We start from the raw sequence: 19713 nt of genomic DNA on the forward strand, positions 1-19713 counted from the left end.
CATTTAAATCCTATATGCTAACAAGAAAAATGATAGAGATGTTATTTGCTTTGAAATCCTTAACTTTGGAATCCAAAAATTGAAAAGATTTCAAACTCTTCAGTCTCATATAATAATGCTATTCCATTTCGCAAAAAGGACAACAGAATGAAGTATAATTTGCTCTTTTCTAGGTGCTATTTGAATGTAGGGAAACCAGTTAAATTTTAAAAGCACACTGACATTTTTGGATGGGATAACCCTCAAAAGATAAGCAGGAGTCTGTCTTTTCCTGCCATTAATTTGGTTTGATTTTTTTCCAAATAAAGAACCTCGTTATATGGTGGGTTTCCGTTATTCTGGGGCAGAAGGCATCCTTCTTCAGCATTTGTCCGGCAGCCAGCGTCGCTGAACAGAGCATAGGGCTCAGTGGGGCAGGGGCCTTCCCGCCGGGCGTCTCCTGGCCACGGGAGCCTCACTCTAGCCCCTTCCTCGGACTGCCCGTCCACTGCCTGCAGCGGGCACCCTGGTCCTGGTACATCCTGATCCCGGTGCTGGCACCGGTCCTGTCCTGAGCCCGCTCCTGGTCCTGGTTCTGGTCCTTGTCCCAGTCCTGGTCCTGGTCCTGGTCCTGGTGCTGGCCTTGGTCCTGGTCCCTGTTCTGGTCCTAGTCCTGGTCCCAGTTCTTCCTGGTCCCAGTTCTGGTCCTGGTACTGGTCCTGGTGCTGGTCCCAGTCCTGGTCCCGGTCCTGATCCTCATCCTCATCGTGGTGCTGGTCTCAGTCCTGGTCCTGATCATGGTCCCAGTTCTAGTCCCAGTCCTGGTCCTGGTTCTGGTCCTGGTCCTGGTCCTGGTCCTGGTCCCGGTCCCGGTCCTGGTCCCTGTCCTGGTCCCGGTCCTGATCCTCATCCTCATCGTGGTGCTGGTCTCAGTCCTGGTCCTGATCATGGTCCCAGTTCTAGTCCCAGTCCTGGTCCTGGTTCTGGTCCTGGTCCTGGTCCTGGTCCTGGTCCCGGTCCCGGTCCTGGTCCCTGTCCTGGTCCCGGTCCTGATCCTCATCCTCATCGTGGTGCTGGTCTCAGTCCTGGTCCTGATCATGGTCCCAGTTCTAGTCCCAGTCCTGGTCCTGGTTCTGGTCCTGGTCCTGGTCCTGGTCCCGGTCCCGGTCCTGGTCCCTGTCCTGGTCCCGGTCCTGATCCTCATCCTCATCGTGGTGCTGGTCTCAGTCCTGGTCCTGATCATGGTCCCAGTTCTAGTCCCAGTCCTGGTCCTGGTTCTGGTCCTGGTCCTGGTCCCAGTCCCGGTCTCGGTCCTGGTCCCTGTCCTGCTCCTGCTCCTGGTCCCGGTCCCGGTCCCAGTCCTGATCCTGGTCCCGGTTCTGGTCCTGCTCCTGCTCCTGCTCCTGGTTCTGGTCCTGGTCCCGGTCCCACTCCTGCTCCCGGTCCCGGTCCTGGTCCTGGTCCCGATCCTGGTCCTGGTCCTGGTCCCGATTCTGGTCCTGGTCCTGGTCCCGGTTCTGGTCCTGCTCCTGCTCCTGCTCCTGGTCCCGGCCAGGTGCCGGGCCCGCTGTGTCCGTGTGTGGCGTCCGCGGCCGTGCGTCTGTCCCTGCTGACCGGCGCCGGCTCCTGCAGCCCCACCTGCTCCCTCCGGGCAGCGGCCCTTCCTCCTGGAGGCGGAGGCGCGGGAAGAGCAGCTCTGCTTACTCAGGGCTGAGCGCAAAGCACGACGAATAAAATGCCGGGGCCGGGCCGGGACGGGTGGAGAGGGGGACGGCAGCCGCCCCGGGTTGCTGGGCTTGTCCACAGGCGGGACGCACACCAAGCAGAGCCGTTCCGCGCCCGGCGTTGGAGCCCCGAACCCTCGGCGGGCCCTCGGAGGTGCTGGCCCTTACCCGGGGCTGGGTCAGGCTGACCTTGGCAATTGAAGGAGGCTCTCGGGGGCTCGGCGGGCAAGCAGGCCTTTGCCAGTCACGCCCACGCCGCTTGAAACTGGGTTTCGCCTTCCGCTGCGTGCCTTGTGTTTGGGGGCGAGGAGGGGAGCTCGGGCGCGCGGCCGTGCCCCAGTAATGCAGGCGCTGTCCCCCGCAGGCGGTGATGGCCAGCGACTTCGCCGTGCCCAGGTTCCGCTACCTGGAGAGGCTCCTGGTTGTCCACGGGCACTGGTGCTACTCTCGGCTCGCCCACATGGTGCTGTACTTCTTCTACAAGAACACGGTGGGTACCGGAAGCCGGCCCGCAAGCGGGGCGCCGGTGTGCCCAGGACCGTCCCTGCCGCAGACCCACGGGCCACCCCCCGCTTCCCGCCGGCTCCTTCCCCCGCCCCGACCTTGCGCGTTTCCCCCGGTCAGGTCAGCCAGTGGAACCAGACTCAGACCCGCTCGTGTCTCATTTGATAGGTCGGGGCCTGGAAATTTAGCTTAGATTAGGTCCTGCCTGGGATGGGACAGGGAAGGCCAGAGCATGCTGCCCGGCCCCTGCTGGCTCGCCGCCCCTTGCTCCTGCTCCCCCGGCTCTGAATCCCCAGCCCGCCGAGGCCCCGTGCGCCCACGTGCCAACGTCGAGGTCCCCAGCTCCTGAAGGGGTGTGTGGGGGCGTCAAGCAACGAGGACACGGCGGGGCACACCCGGACGTCCCTCCTCAGCGGCGCCGTCGCGAGTGAGCTATCGGACTTACCGGGGTCTTGTTTTCTTTATCTGAAAAAAATGTGGCGTGGAGCTCGATGATCTCTAGAATTCGAATTAAAACGGCTCAGATTAAGGGGGTGGCAAGAATGATGTTGGCCGAACCATTTGACATTTTGGTTGCAAGGGAAGGACGGAGTGGGCTACCCGAAGGGGCAGCCGTCTGCCTGGCAGGAGCTTCTGCTCTCTTTGGAGGAGGTAAGAAGGAGAAAGCTGCCTGGGTTGAGTCCAGGTAAGATCCAGGACGTTTGGTAACAGGCACGTCGTGTACGTGAGGAGCTCAGGGAGGATCTCTTTGCCTCCTAAAATGAGAACCTCTCTAGTTTTAAGAGTCGGCGAGCCTTCCTTCCCAGGGTAGAGCAGAGCAGAGCAGTTTCCATAGCAACAGTGGTTTGGAAAGAAGGCTTTTTGCTACTACAGAAAAAAAACAGTCTCCATTGTCCCAGTGCATTTCTTGCTCTTTCTCTTGACTCCATTTGCTCACTGATGTCCCGTTAGGCCGCGTTGTGGGGGTCAGTGAGGGAAAGGGAGGGAGGGAGAAAGCAAGGACAGTGAAAAATGCAAGTTCCTCATTTTCTGTCTAGAGGGAAAATGTGCATATTGAGGTGTAAATCATAGGCTGATGTAGAACTTGGAAGATTTGTGTCATTATAAGTTACTCTATATAGACTGTCCGTCATTTCTTCTAATATTCCCAACAAGTTGTTCCCAGGCCAAGGAATAGAAGCTCAGAAAAAGTTAAGGAATTGGGTCAAGGTAAAAATGGAGCTGGAGACAGCTCCAGAAGGCCAGCCCAGGCCTGTGGGACCCCAGTGCAGACTGTGACGTGTTTCTTCCTGAAACTGTCCCTGTCCCCCAGGGACCTGAGCAAGTCGGGTTTATTAGGCAAACCAAGTTCCCGTCGTTAACATCCCTGGATCCCCGGTTCCCTTGTTCTCCACGTGGGGTGAGAACGCTGGCCATTCTTGGGCCTCCAACAAACGAAGTCGTAGTCCTGCTTAGGACAAAAGCGAGTCGGGGGCGAGGTCTTACCTCGCCAGGTATCGCGAGCTCTGTGAAAGCTCTCATCCATTTAGTCCCCACAGCAACAGCCTAGGTAGGTCTCAGGGGTATGCCCATTTCATGGACCAGGAGACCGAGGCCAGGCCACAAACTAGCAGGCATAAGAATGCTTTGCAATCGCTTACCTGCCATGTCCCCTCTAACGATGCGCTCAGGCCACTGACAGCCAGTGACTTGGTCATAACGGGAAGATATGGCTCCACTCCACCATCAGAGCTCCCGGAACCTCACTTTACTCTTCGGCAAAGCGGCAACGTGCAGAGGTGATACCTCTAACTCACTCACCCTGCAGATCACCAAGGCAGTGGTGCCGGGCTTTGCCCTTGACTTTGCCATCATCCTTGTGTGCGTTCTCCCCGCAGTGAGAGTCAGCGATCGTCCGCTGCTTCTCTCACGGACCATTGCATAAAATAAAGATTTTTAGAAAGGTGTGTAATGGAAGAGGGAGACACCAGCAGGGATGTGGCTACAGGTAGCTTTTGTTTCAGGCCAAGAAGGCAGGCTCAGCTGATGGTGTCCCCAGCTGGCTCTCTTGAAATTGAGATGCCCAGGCACCCCTCAACATTTAGATTGTTTTATCTTGTTTTGCGTGAGTGGTCCATGGCTCTTCAAACACAAAAGCTCATTCCCCCAAGGGCGGCTTTTGGGAATCCCCAGTTCCCACTGCCCTGCGGCCCTTTGTGCTCAAGAAATTGAGGAAGGGACCTGGGAAGAAGAGGAGGGCGAGACAGGAGGGCTGCCATGGGGAGGAATGACCCCTGGGACCGCAACCTTCACGGTAAAATCCGGAAAGCCCTTCGGTGCCCTGGACTGGAATCGGGGCGGCAGAGCTCCGCCCGCAGCCCTCAGCGGAGCCTGCTCCTCCTCGATTCCAGATGTTTGTCGGCCTCCTCTTCTGGTTCCAGTTCTACTGCGGGTTCTCGGCGTCCGCCATGATCGACCAGTGGTACCTGATCTTCTTCAATCTGCTCTTCTCGTCGCTGCCCCAGCTCGTGACCGGGGTCCTGGACAAGGACGTGCCGGCCGACGTGCTGATGGCCGAGCCGCAGCTCTACAGGAGCGGCCAGAACATGGAGGTACCCGCTGGCCCCCTCCTCGCCTCCCCACCGCCGCGTCCTGAAAGGGCAGGTCCCACGCGGCTTTGGAAATGGATGCACGTGGTTAAAAGTTTAGAATCCGACTGTGGAAAGAAAACCAGAGCCGGCCTGCATTAAGTGACTGAGGTAGAAACTCTCTGCACCAGGCAGCGAGTGGAAATCAGCCCCGGGGCCCACGAAGCCAGAGAAGGCCTGTGCGGGGTCTAATCAGGGTCCATGGGGGGCTAAGTCCGGCCCACGAGGGGCTGATCAGCGTCCCTGGGAGGGTGGTTGCAGCCCATAAGAGGTTTTGCTAAAACAAGCAAAAGTGTGATCCCTTTTCCATGGGAATTAACAGGAAGGGTTAGGGGTTAGGGTTTACGGTTAGGGAAATGGTTGAAAGTACACGTGACTACAAAACGGATTCAAGTATCTGTTTATATTAGCACGTCTCATAGACTGACCTGCTAAATACCAATTGTTCTTCCCCAGCCATTCAAGTAAACCTGTCCAGGCTTTGGCTGGTTTGAGTTAGTTTGAATGGCTAGATGTGCGCAAAAAGAAGGGGGCACAATTCTCTAATTCAGGGTTTGTTTGCTTTACAAGGCAACTTCCCTAATCTCCTACGGACTTCAGTTTACAGCCCCTCTCCGTGGGGTTGGCACAGAAGCGGGCACCCTGCGGTGGGCAGTGGCGGTGGGGCAGGCAGTGACGAGGTGCCTCAGCGGTCACCTGTCACCCTGCGGCAGGTCCGACTCCAAGGCTGGCCACGGTGCAAGGACGCCGTGTGTCCCTGCGAGAGCTGGGGTCATCAGGGCGAAGCGCCTCATTAGCACTCGCACGTTTGCTCTGCAAGCCCTTCTCCACCTATCCTTCCTTCCCCACGGCCAGCCCAGTGCTCGGGAATTTAGCTGGGTTCTTCCGCCTGCAAGGGCAGCCCGAGCTTTGTGAAGGCAGATTGGCCCACCCGGGGGAGGGGAAGAGTCCATTCGCCTCTAGCAAATGCACTTTGCCCGGTGGCATGGAGCTTTTTTCTTTGAACAGGAGGGCACGTTCACGATTTGATTTTAAAAGTCAGGACCCACAGTTAAGAAACATTCTGAGGGACTCTCCAACCCTGGGAGGCAGTCAGAGTGGGGGGGGCTCACAGTGGTGGAGAGCGCCCCACGTTTCAGATGCTGCTCCTACTCCAGGGGCACGGTCCCTCGGAGGAATCAGACAGCGGGTGGTCATCTTCTTCTTGACCTAGAATGGCTTCGGCTAGACTTGCTGTAAATGCAGAATCCCCAAAGGGTTCCCGAGCGTTCCTTGAGCTTTTTTTTCAGCCAGCCTTTTGCTGCCTTTGCCTCTCCAAAAACACGGGGATACCAGGTCTTCCTCGAGAGCCCGGGTCGTGCGCCAGTCGGGAAGACGCGCGCTGGCCCGCAACCTCCCCACCTCTGTGTCGCAGGAGTACCGCCCGCGGACCTTCTGGGTCAACATGGCCGACGCCGCCTTCCAGAGCCTGGTTTGCTTTTTCCTTCCCTACCTGGTAAGCTGGGCCGGGAGCGGGCTTTCCCGTCAGCCCGACGAGGCCCTGGGACACCAGCCCCGCTGTCTTCCAGGCCTACCACGACTCGGACGCGGACCTGTTCACCTGGGGGACCCCCATCACCGCCATCGCGCTCTTCACCTTCCTCCTGCATCTGGGTATTGAAACCAAAACCTGGGTAAGAGCCGGGGGACAGCCCGGGCTGGCCTCCCGCGTCCCTGCGGAGCCCGGGAGCTTCGAGGGTCCCGAGCGGCCGGGGAGGGGCAGCGAAGCAGCTTCCCTTCTTGATGAGAAGGAGAACGGGGGCCAGCGGCCAGGGGCAGACACGGGGCCCGCGGAGTGGGCGGCCGCCAGGGCCCCCACCCCAGCTCCTCCTGGGCGGGGCTGAGCACCTTCCCGCCCCCTCGCCCACCCTCCCCACCGTGTCTCCCCTTTCCCTTTTCTGTGCTCTCACGCCCTTGACTTCTCCCCACCTGCGCCCCATAACCTCTTGAGGCTCCATCAAGCTCTGATAAGCCCTTAGGACCATCGCGCCCACTCACCGGGGCTCTGAAGTTAAACTAAAAGACTTCATCTTTCTCTCTTGGCCCCCAGACCTGGCTCAACTGGATGGCCTGTGGCTTCAGTATCCTCCTGTTCTTCATCGTGGCTCTGATTTACAATGCTTCCTGTGCAACCTGCTATCCTCCGTCCAACCCCTACTGGACTCTGCAAGCGCTCATGGGCGACCCCGTGTTTTACTTGACTTGTCTCATAGCACCGGTTGCTGCGCTGCTGCCCAGGTGGGTAGGAGGGACGGTGTCCTCCGCATGGGCAGAGGGCAAGCTGGCTCCCGGGCGTTCTCCCCGTGTCGCAGGCACCGCGCGGTAACGCCCGACTTCTCCGTGTGCTCTTTCCAGATTGTTTTTCAGAGCCCTCCAGGGGTCCCTTTTCCCCACCCAACTGCAGCTGGGACGCCAGTTGGCCAAGAGGTCCCCCAAGAAACTCAGCACTGCCAAAGAGATCTTCGCTCAGGGACACCCCCCAGGAGACCAGGACTCAGAGCACTTGGAACTGGGGAGCAGGAGCACCTGGGGGTCTCTGCCCCGGGGTTGTGCCCCCGGGGCCTCGCAGCCACCCTGCTCCCCGGAGGCGGGCGGGGAGCGCAGCGCGGCGGACGCCACCGTGCCTTGCGGGGACGACGCCCTGCTGGAGCGGCCGAGCTGCCGGGTACCCCAGACCCCCGCACCACGGAAGCCTGTCCAGGAGGGGCGTCCTGGGGGCGCCGAGACCAAGACCCCCGGCCCGAGCCGGGCGGCCCCCCTGCCCTCCATCTTCAGCCTGCCCAACTTCGGCTCGTTCAGCTGGATCTCCTCCCTGTCCCTGGTCAGCGGGCTGGGCAGTGTGCTCCAGCTCCCTCGGGCTAGTTTACAGCCGGACAAGCAGGACAGCGATTTTCTGCCCGGCGCCCCCCAGCCAGAGCGGGACCTGTGCAGCTTACGGGGACAGACGGTGGAGTACTTCTAGGAGCCGCCGAAGGGACAGCTGCGCCCGGGGTCACGGGGCGAGCCGGGCGTGGCCTTTTTTAATGACACAGATGTTCATTTTATTTATGTTCGATATTTGCACAGAAGAGGTCTAGCGAAACGTCATGTTTCAGGTCTCCATGACTGAAATGGGAAATGAGAGGTACCAAGAAGATAAAGTATATTTTTTAAAAGTTTTACGTAGAGTATATTGAAGAGAAAAGTAAGAGCTTTAACGTATATAAAAGTATAAAGAAGAGAGACACTTGAAAAGCGTGTTTAAATTTATTATTGTTTTTTTCATCTTGTTTTGTAAGAAAAATGCAGGGTGCTCGGTGTTCTCCCACAGGCGCCAACCTCTGCGTAGGGCGCGCAGGTCCTGGCACCGGAGGCTCGGGGCTGCAGGGGTGGCAGGCGGGGAGGGCGGGAGCCCGCGGCAGGCCGGGCAGGGGGGCCCTCGAGAGGCGGGTGCGCCGGGCGTGCCTTCCCGCGGCAGCTCTGGGCGGGCACTTCCGCAGCTGGCGTCAGAGGTGTTAGGTGCCCGGGCCGCCTTCACCCGGCGACATCATCCCAAGCAATAAACCACCTTCACTTGGCCAAGAGAGTGTGTCTGGCTGCCGCTGTTCTGTGAACTTACCAACTGGGGGCCCAGCCCAGGGTGTCCCCAATAAGACGGGAGCCCTCCTTGCTGAGCTCCTGGAAGCACTGGGAAGAGGCCGCTGTGCTGAAACGCACAGCATGCTGTGGCCCGGCTTCTCAGCACCGGCCGTGTCTGCACGGCCAGCTCCCCCCACCGAGGGCGTGGTTACTGTGTCTTCAGACGTCTAGCAGGATGGGCCGTTACTTTTCTCTCTAACAATAAAGGGGGGCATCCCGCCTCCGAGCCTGGGCGTTGGGGGTGCAGCGCCAGCAGGGCATGCCCTGGGCCCGGGGACTCGGGACTCTGAGCTGCCTGTTTCGGGACAGCGAGGCGAGAGGGAGGAAAGAGCCCTGGGCCCGGAGGTCACGAGCCTGGCCGAGGTCACGAGCCTGGCCGGCCAGGGTGGCGGTGGCTAGTTCGTGGCACCTCGTGCTGCTCAGACCAGAAGGGGCGGCGTGGCTCCCGAGCACACGTCCAGGGAGAGGTGGGCTTCAGGCCCCTGGGCACGGCCAGGCCCGGCTGCGGTCCCTGCTGGCGGGGTCAGCTGGCTCCTCGCTGGCTCTGCTGGTGGCAGTGGAGGAGCTGGAGAGCGCGGGTCCTGGGCGCACAGGCGCGCCTCCAGGAGCCAGAGGCAGCCCCCCACCTCGCAGCAGAGCCTGGGCTGCTGACCCCCCTACCCCCACCCCAGCAGAGCCCTGGGGCTGCTGAGCTAGCCCCCCATCTCCCAGCAGAGCCCTGGGGCTGCTGAGCCACCCCCCCCCAACAGAGCCCTGGGGCCGCTGAGTCCCCCCCCCCCACCTCCCAGCAGAGCCCTGGGGCTGCTGAGCCGCCCCCACCACCTCCCAGGAGAGCCCTGGAGCCACTGAGCCCTACCCCCACCCCCACCCCAGCAGAGCCCTGGGGCCGCTGAGCCGCACCTCCCAGCAGAGCCCTGGGCCGCTGAGCCCTCCCCCCACCCCCACCCCAGCAGAGCCCTGGGTCTGCTGAGCTAGCCCCCCCACCTCCCAGCAGAGCCCTGGAGCCACTGAGCCCTCCCCCCACCCCCACCCCAGCAGAGCCCTGGGGCCGCTGAGCCGCCCCCCCCACCTCCCAGCAGAGCCCTGGAGCTGCTCACCCCCACCCCCACCCCAGCATGGCCCTGCGGCTGCTGAGCCGCCCTGGGGAGGTTCTTGGCGGCCTGAACACCAGCCCGGCAGGTCAAGGGACAGTCCTGATGTGGCCCGGCCGGAGCTGGCAGAGAGGTCCGCTTCCCTCCGGATGCCCAGAGGATCTCCTGGGCCCTGGCAGGTGGGCGGAGGGAGAAGGGCGCGGGAGGCAGCGTCAGCACCTGGCAGCACCCATCCGAGCCCACCCGGAGGGCGCCGCGCCGCACCCCACCCCGCAGGGGCCCGTCTTGCCTTAGCACACGGTGGAGCCGAGGAGTTCTCTGGGAAGGCGTAAAACTCTCTGGTTTCTTGAGCTAGGGTGATGGTAGTTAGCTCCAAGGAAAGGAAACAGCCCAAGCCTGAGTTTCTGGGCGTTCACACTGTCCCAGCTTCCAGATTTCCTCCTTCCTGCACCACAAGCTGCCTTCTTTCCAAATGCTGTTTCCCTCTGTAGATACTTCCTCTTGGGAAGTGGAATGATCTGCACTTCTGGAGCATGCCTTCCAAAGCCAGTTCACAGAAATGTAATCCCTGAAGATGGATGAGGAATTTAGGATGAAGAATGTCCCTAGCCATCTGCAAGGGTGATCCGTAACAACCAACCCGGACCTCAGATGAGATCCATCTGATAATGCACACGGGCTCCACTGACTATCTCAAAACAGCCTAAGGTGAATTTGTTACCCGTTCCTAATAACTCTAAAAGAAGTAGGAAACAGGACTGTTTGTCATTATGATGCCTGTTTATTTCAAACCCCAAACTAGTTGCTTATAAATCCTCGTATCCGTAGCACTTAGCTAAGAAACTAGCACCTAGAATGCCCTCCCTGTATATTTGATGAATCCAAGAATAAATGTTAATTATTAAACACTGCAAGCTTTCCCGTTAATATTAGAGTTAAAGGAAAGTTACTTGTTATAACCCATAATTAATATTCTCTGGAATTTCTGGTTAATGCAATACCACATGAATTTTTTAAAAGAATGAATATTTAAATGTTAGAGACCAAATTATCATTACTTACACATAATAATGAATGTATACTCATAGAACCCAAATGAATAAATTATCGCACTCTCAGAACTAATAGGACCATGCACTAAATTAACTATGAGGAAAACAAATCATAGCTTTCCTAAAGAGCAATGATAACCAATTATACAGCGTACTGGAGGGAAAGAAAAGATCTTATTTACCAGTACAACATCAACACTAACAGAATTAAAAGCTGAAGAGCAATCTCAAAAAATAAAGCCGAATTACCAGAATTTAAAAATAGGTTGAAGTTTTAACTACAAAGACATGCCTCATTTCAAGGTTAGAAAACAATTATAAAGGTGCTCCATCCCAAGCAATTTCCGTAGCATTTTTTAAACTATTTTTTTTGTTTGTTTATTTAGGTTTTTGAAATTAACAAAATGGTCCTAGAGTTTATTGGAAAGTTATGCAGGCAAACATATCAAAGAAAATTCTGAAAAGTAAAGGGGAAAATAGATTGTCAACTATTTTATAAAGTGCTACTACTTAAAATAGTATGAGAATAACTTAAGAAAAGACACATACAGAGCAGGCTAGAAATGAAAAGGGTGTGTCCTATTATATGTAAGAACTTAATATATGCTTTAAATTTTATTAGAGAAGTTGTGAGTTTACAAAACAATTAATGCATAACACACAGGTTTTCCATACCCACCACAAACACCTTGCATTGTTGTGGAACATTTGTTACAAATGATGAAAAAACATCATCAGAATACCTTGCTGGGACGCAGATGAGGCTCAAGTGATAAGGCCTCTGCCTGCCACGTGGGAGGACCTGGGTTTGATCCCTGGGGCCTCCTGGTGAAAAAGAAGAAGAGAAAGCATGCCTGCATGGCGAGCCAGTGTCCACATGGCAAGCCGGGTGCCCACGTGGAGAGCTGAGTGCCTTTGCAAGTGCCTCCTTGGTGAGTCAAGTACCCAGTGTGAGCGCCCACGTGATGAGCCGAGCACCTGCGTGAGTGCCCACACAGCAAGCCACGTGCCCACCTGGTGAGCCAGCGCCCACGAAAGTAAGTCACGCAGAAGATGATGACGCAACAAAAGAGAGACGAAGGGGAGAGTCAAGGTAAAGCACAGCAGAGACCAGGAACTGAGGTGGCACAATTGACAGGGAGCATCTCCACATCAGAGGTCCCCAGGATCGAATCCCAGTGAATCCTAGAGGAGAAACAGGTGAAGAAAAGCCAAAAAGAGAAATAGATACATAAGATCACACAGACAGCAAAAACAGCAGGGTGAGGGGAGGGGGAGGGGAAGGAGGAGAGAAAGGAAAAAAATACCATGCTAACTAGTGCCCATCTACCAGTATTGTTTATTCATTATAGTTAATGAGAGAACATTCTTATATTTGTTCTGTTAACCACTGTCCATCATCAACCATAGGGTTCTCTGTGATATACAGTTCCATGCCTTGTACGGTCCATACAAAGTGTAACCTCAGTGGCTCTCAGTTTCATCACAGAGTTGTGCTGTCATCAGCTCATTCCATTTCTGCATGTTTTCATGTACTCCGAAAGGAAAAATACCACACCTCCATATCTGCCCCATTATTTACCCTTAACATTGACATGGTACCTTCTTTGCCATTAAGGCAAAAATATTATATTATTGTTAACTGTAGAACATGTTACATTAGTTGCATTTTTCTCATGTATCACCATGTTCTTGATACCTAATAATAGTGAGTTAGGTTTATTCCAGTTCATGGAAGGACATTCTTGCATTTGTACTATTAACCACAATCCTCCTCGACCCACCAATTTCACCATGTCATACAGTCCTTAGATTGTCCTCTAGCTTTCTTACAATTATATCTCTAGACTACACCTTTCAGCCACAATCACATTCATAAATCTGCAGAATTAGTTATACTCACTATAATGTGTTACCACCAACCCTATCCGTTTCCACAGTTACAATTTTTAATTAAAAATTCTACATACATTAAGCATCAGCTCCCCCTTCTCAACCCTCATTCTCTCTCCTAGTAATCTATACTCTAGAGTTTAACTCCATGAGTTTACTCATCATATTTAGTTCATATTAGTGAGACCATGCAATATTTGCACTTTTGTGTCTGGCTTATTTCACTTAAAATCAAGGATCATCCATGTTGTCATATGCATCCTGATTTCATTCCTTTTTACAGCTGAATAGTATTCCATTGTATACATATATACCACATTTTGTTTATCCATTCACTGGTTGATGGACACTTGCATTATTTCTATCTTTTAGCAATTGTGAATAATGCCACTGTGAACATCAGTGTGCAAATATCTGTTCACATCCCTGTTTTCAGTTCTTCTGAATACATTCCTAGCAGCAGGATTGCCAGATAATATGGCAGATCTGTATTTAGCTTCCCATGGAAACTGTCTGCCAAACTGTCTTCCACAGAGGCTGCACCATTCTACATTCCCACCAGCACTAAAAGAGTGTTCCTGTTTCACCACATCCTTTCCAGCACTTGCAGTTATTTTTTTAAAATAATGGCCATTCTCTAAGGCATGAAATGGTATCCCACTGTACATTCAATCTTCACTTCCCTAGTAACTAGTGATGTTGAGCATCTTTTCATGTTCTTCTTGGCCGTTTGTATTTCCTTTTTGGAAAATTGTCTATTTAGGTCATTTGCCTGAGTTGTGTATTAGTCAGCCAAAGGGGTGCTGATGCAAAATACCAGGAATTGGTTTTTATAAAGGGTATTTATTTGGGGTAGGAGCTTACAGATACCAGGGCATAAAGTATAAGTCACTTCCCTCACCAAAGTCTTTTGTCATGTGTTGGAGCAAGATGGCTGCCAATGGCTGCCAGGGTTCAGGCTTCCTGGGTTCCTCTCTTCCCAGGGCTCATTTCTCTCTGGGCTCAGCTTCTCTGTTTTCCCCACAAGGCCAGGTGTAGACTATCAGGCGACCAGCTCTGTCTCTCTCCTTGGGGCTTGATTCTCTCCCAGCTCAGCTGCTTTATTCCTCTGTGTGCTTACTTCCCAGGCTCCAGCTCAGAACTCCCCCATCAAAACTCCCAACATTTTCCTCTGCACTGCCATGTAGTTTTATCCTACTGACATAGCCCAATCAAAAGTCTTAATCATGATTTAATCACGCCCAGGTACAGACAAGTTTACAAACATAATCCAATGTCTCTTTTTGGAATTCATAACCATATCAAACGGCTACAGGTTGTTTGAATTTTTATCATTGAGTTGTATAAGTCCCTTATAAATCTTTTTTTTTAGATTTCTTTTCCTCTCCCCTTCCCCGTCCACCAGCCCTCCCCCCCAGTTATCTGCTCTCTGTGTCCATTTGCTGTATGTTCTTCTGTGTCCCCTTGTATTCTTGTCAGCGGCACCTGGAATCTGTGTCTCATTTTGTTGCGTCGTCTTGCTGCATCAGCTCTCCATGTGAGTGGCACCATTCCTGGGCAGCCTGTACTTATTTTGTGCTAGGTGGCTCTCCTTACAGAGCTCACTCCTTGCACATGGGGCTCCCCTATGTGGGGGACACCCCTGTGTGGCACAGCACTCCTTGTGTGCATCACCACTGCACATGGGCCAGCTCATCACACGGGTCGGGAGGCCCTGGGTTTGAACCTTGGACCTCCCATGTGGTAGGTGGATGCCCTTTATTGAATATGTGATTTTCAAATATTTTCTCCCATTAAGTAGGTTATCTTTTCACCTTCTTGACAAAGTTATTTGAAGAGCAAAAGAGTTTAATTTTGTGGAGGTCCCATTTATCTGTTTTTCTTTCAGTGCTCATGCTGTTAGGATCTTGTAGGTATTTCCCTACATTTTCTTCTAGAGTTTTATGGTTCTATCTATATTTAGGTCCTTGATCCATTTTGAGTTAATTTCAGTATAAGGTGTGAGATAGGAGTCCTCAAACTTTTAGATATGGATATCCAGTACTCTGAGCACCATTTGTTAAACAGACTATTCTGACCCAGTTGGGTAAGTTTGACCGCCTTGTCAAAAATCACTTGACCATAGATTTGAGGATCTATTTCTGAGTTCTCAATTTGATTCTATTGGTCAATCTGTCTATCTTTTTGCTGGAACCATATTGTTTTTTTTACCACTAGAGCTAAGTAATATGCTTTAAAGTCTGAAGTGAAAAGACACCACCTTTTTTTAAAGACATTTTTGGCTATTTGGGAACATTTACCTTTCCAAATAAACTTGATAATTTGCTTTTCTATTTCTCAAATAAAGGCTGTTGGGACTTTTATTGACATTGCATTGAATCTGTAAATCAATTTGCATAGGATTAACAATAATATTTAGTGTACCAATCTGTGAACACAGAATGGCCTTCCATTTATTTAGGTCTTCTTTGACTTCTTTTAGCAACGTTTTGTAGCTTCCTGAATACTAGTCCTTTATGCCCTTGGTTGAGTTTATTACTAAATATTTGAATACTTTAGTCACAATTGTAAATGGGATTTTCTTCCTGATTTCCATCTCAGGTTCCTCATGAGTATTGTAAAGAATCATTACTGAATTTTGTAAATTAATCTTGTATCCTGCACTTTGCTGAAGTTGTTTATTAGCTCTAGTAGTTTTGTTGTGGATTTTTTGGAATTTTCTAGGTATAGGTTCATCTCATCAGTGAATGGTGAAAGTCTTACTTCTTCCTTTCCTATTTGGCTGCCTTTTATTTCTTTTTATGCCTAATTGCTCTAGCTAGAACTTCTAGCCTGATACTGAATAACAGGTAACAGTGGACTTCCTTGTCTTTTTCCCAGCCTCAGTGGGAAAGCTTTCAACACTGCATACAATGTTACCTGTAGGTTTTTCATAGATGTACTCCATCATATGGAGGAAGTTTCTTTCTATTCCTATCTTTCAGAGAGGTTTTCTCAAGAAAGGATGCTGTATTTTGTCAAATGTCTTTTATGCATCAATCAAGATGATCATTTGATTTTTCCTCTTTGATTTATTATTGTGGTGTATTACACAGATTGATTTTCTTATGTTGAACCACCCTTGCATACCTAGGGTAAAACCCACTTTATCGTGATGTAATATTCTTTTAATGTATTTTTGGATTCAGTTAGCAAATATTTTGTTGTGGCTATTTTGCGTATATATTCATTAGAGAAATTGGTCTAATTTTCTTGTTTGTAGTACTTTTGTCTGGGTTTGGTATTAGGGTGATGTTGCCTTCATAGAACAAGTTTGGTAGCATTCCCTCCTGTTCAATTTTTTAGAAGTGTTTGAGCAAGACTGGTATTAGATCTTTGAATGATAGATGGAATTCACCTGTGAAGCCACCTGGCCTGGGCTTTTCATTTGGGGTAGGTTTTTGAGGACTGTTTCAGTCTCTTCGTGATTAGTTGGTTGAGGTCCTCTGTTTCTTCTAGAGTCAGTGCAGGTTGTTTGTATGTTTATAGGAATTTGTTTTTGTCTACATTGTCTAGTTTGTTGGTATACAGTTGTTCATAGTATCCTCTTAGGATCTTTTGTGTGTGTGTTTGTGGTCTGTAGCAATGTCCCCCCTCTCATTTATGAATTTCTATAATTGCATCTTTCTTTTTTTCCTTGTCGGTATAGCTAAGAGTTTATCAATTTTCTTAATATTCTTGAAGAACCAAATTTTGGTTTTGTTATTTCTATTGGTTTTTATTTTTGTTCTCAATTTCATTTGTTTCTTCTCTAATTTTTGTTACTTCTTTTCTTTTGCTTGCTTTGATATTAGTTTGCTGTTCTTTTTCTAGTTTCTCTAGGTATGCAGTTAGTTCTTTGGCTGTAGCTCCTTTTTCTTTTTTAATATAAGCACTGAGGACTATAAATTTTCCTCTCAACTCTGCCTTCACTGCATCCATAGGTTTTCATATGTTGTGTTCTCATTTGCATCTCAAGCTATTTACTGATTTCTCTTGTAATTTCTCCTTTGACCCACTGATTGTTGTAAGAGTGTGTTGTTTAATCTCCATGTATTTATTAATTTCCCCCTTTTCCACCTGTTATTGTTTTCCAGCTTCATTCTGTTATGATCAGAGATGGTGTTTTGTATTATTTCAATCTTTTTAAATTTATTGAGACCATTTTTTTACCCAACTTATGGTCTATCCTGGAGAAAGATCCATAAGCAGTTGAGAAGAATGTATATCCTGCTGTTTGGGGGTGCATTTTTCTCTATATGTATGTAAGGTCTAGTTCATTTATCACATTATTCAAGCTCTCTGTTTCCTTATTGATCCTCTGTCCAAATGTTCTATCCAGTGATGAGAGTAGTGTAGTGAAGTCTCCAATTATTATTGTAAAGATGCCTATTTCTCTCTTCAGTTTTGCCATTGTTTGCCTCATGTATTTTGGGGCATCCCAGTTATGTGTATAAATATTTACTATTGTTATTTCTTTTTGGTGAAGTGCCCATTTATTAATATATAGTGACTTTTTTGTCTCATAACAGTGTTTCGTTTAAAATCTATTTTGTCTGATATTAGTGTAGCTACCTCTGCTCTTTCTTGGCTACTATTTGGATGAACTCTCTTTTTTCCAATCTTTCACTTGTTTCCTTATGTCTAAGTTGAGTTTCTTGTAGATAGCATATAGCTGCCTCATTTTTTTATCCATTCTGCCAGACTGTGTCTTTCAATTGGGGTGTTCAATCCATTAACATACAATGTTATTACTGTAAAGGCATTAATCACTTTGTCCTTTTTATCCTTTGGCTATCTGTTGCCATGCCTTAGTATTGTCAGTCTTTTTACCCTTTAATTACCCTTACAAATAATCTTCATTTCTACTCTCTTTTCTGAGACTCTCTCTCTCCTATCTTTTCCTTTCAGGTTGCAGCACTCCCTTTAGAATTTCTTGTAAGTCCAGTCTTTTAGTGACAAGCTCTCTTTGTTTCTATCTGTGGATATATTAAACTCACCCTCATTTTTAAAATTTATTGAAATATATCACTCATACATAAACAAGTGTATAATAGTTGTGAACTTACAAAACGAACATATATAACATCAAACAAATATGTATAACATCTCACCCTACCACCAATAACTTGCATTGTTTTTAAACCTCTTTAGCTAATGATTAGAGAGCATTGTCAAAATATTACTACTAAACAAAGTAGTTTCCCCTAACCAATCCAATTATTATCTTTATATCATTTATATATCATACATAAACAATTAAGTGTATAGTAAAAGTTGTGAACTTACAAAGCAAATATGCATAACATCATACAGGGTCCCATATGTCAACCCTCCTCCAACACCGTGCATTGTCATGAGATGTTTGTTACAAACTACGAAAGAACACTGTCAAAATCTTACTACTAATCATAGTTCTTATCTTACATTTGGTGTATTTTTCCCCCAACCCACCCTATTATTTTTAAAATATTTTTTTATGACAGAAGTTATAAACTTATAAAACAATCATGCACATTCCCAAATAATACCCCTCCATCAACACACCACAATGTGGTGTGTCATTTGCAACAGGTAAAATAATATCATCTGATTGTTACCATGTCCATAGTGTACATTTGGCTCACATTTTCCATACTGCCTCAGTATCAACACATATATCTGTTGCATAGATGCAAGAATATTATATTATTACTACTAACCACAGTCCATAGGTCACTCCAGCTGTATCTTTCCCATGCTTCTCCACATTCCCAACACCCTGCAATAGTGATATACATTTGTTCTAGCTAACAAAGGACACTCGTGCATCTGTACCATCAACCCCAATTCTCACCGACCTCTTGGTTTACTGTGCTATCCAGTTCCTAGATTATTCTCTACCTTTCTGTCAATTGGCATTTACATAACTAGACTACCATTTTCAGTCACATCCCCATTGATAAACTAGCTGTGACTCACTGTGTGTTACATCCACTCTATACATTTCTACACTTTTACAGCAAAGCTAATTAAAACTTCTACATACATTAAACCTCAGTAGTCCACTCAGTCCTTCTCTTATCTCTTTTAAGAATCCATCACCTACCACTAGGTCTTGAAGATATTTTCCAATAATTTCTTCTAGAAGTTTTATGGTTCTTGTTTTTATTTCGAGTTAACTTTTGGGTAAAGTGTGAGATAGGGATCCTCTTTCCTTCTTTCAGCTATGGCTGTCCAATTTTTTCAGCACAATTTGTTGAATGGATTGTTCTGCCCTAGCAGTGTGGGTTTGACAGGCTAGTGAAAAATCACTTGACCATACCTGTGAGGTCTGTTTCTGAACCATAAATTTGGTTCCATTGGTCTATTGTTTCTGTCTTTAGGCCAGTACCATGTTATTTTTACCACTATAGGTAGGTACTATGATTTAAAGTCTACAGATGAGAGTTCACTTTTCCTTTTTATGATGTTTCTGGCTATTCAGGACTCCTTACCCTTCTAAATAAATTTGATGATCGTGTTTTCAATTTTTTCTTTAATGCTGGTGGAATTTTTATCGGGATTGCATTAAATCTGTATATCAATTTGAGTAGAATTGACATCTTAATGATATTTAGTCTTCCAATCCATGAGCATGGAATGTTCTTCCCATTGTTTAGGGCTTTTTTAAATTTGTTTTAACACTGAGTTGCAGTTTCCTGAATAAAAGTGCTTTACATCATTGGTTAAGCTTATTCCTGACTGTTTGAGTTTTATCTGTCATATTTTATTTTCGCCACTTTTTGGACACTTTTAGTTACTTTTATTGATATAATCTTCATTTCTAGACTCTCTTCCAGGCCCCTCTCTCCTGTCTTTTCTTTTCAGACTCTAGCACACCCTTTAATATTTCCTAAAATTCTGGTCTCTTACTTAGAAATTCTCTCAGTTTGTTTATCTGTGAATATTCTAATTTCACCCTCATTTTTGAAAGACAGTCTTGCTGGATATAAGATTCTTGGCTGGAAGTTTTTCTCTTGAAGTATCTTAAACAAATCATACCACTGTCTTCTTGCCTCCATGGTTTCTGGTGAGAAATCAGCACTTTATCTTATTGGATATCCCTTATATATTATCCATTGCTTTTCTCTTGCTGCTCTCAGAATTCTCTCTTTGTCTTTGGCCTTTGACATTCTGATGAGTATGT

At 49.1% G+C, this 19713-nt stretch overlaps 1 protein-coding gene across 1 annotated transcript in view; it reads left to right on the forward strand.

Moving 5' to 3' along the window:
- Window positions 1-8107, forward strand: part of ATP10A (ATPase phospholipid transporting 10A (putative)) — a 178680-nt gene extending 170573 nt beyond the window's left edge. The window contains 6 exon segments of the mRNA XM_058294818.2: window positions 2068-2193; window positions 4598-4798; window positions 6249-6329; window positions 6403-6507; window positions 6924-7111; window positions 7229-8107. Of these exon segments, the coding sequence (XP_058150801.1) occupies window positions 2068-2193; window positions 4598-4798; window positions 6249-6329; window positions 6403-6507; window positions 6924-7111; window positions 7229-7835 (1308 nt within the window). The 3' untranslated portion in view covers window positions 7836-8107.
- The last annotated feature ends 11606 nt before the right edge of the window (window positions 8108-19713 follow it).

The sequence above is a fragment of the Dasypus novemcinctus genome, chromosome 3 (assembly GCF_030445035.2).
Source record: "Dasypus novemcinctus isolate mDasNov1 chromosome 3, mDasNov1.1.hap2, whole genome shotgun sequence".
Lineage (NCBI taxonomy): Eukaryota > Metazoa > Chordata > Mammalia > Cingulata > Dasypodidae > Dasypus > Dasypus novemcinctus.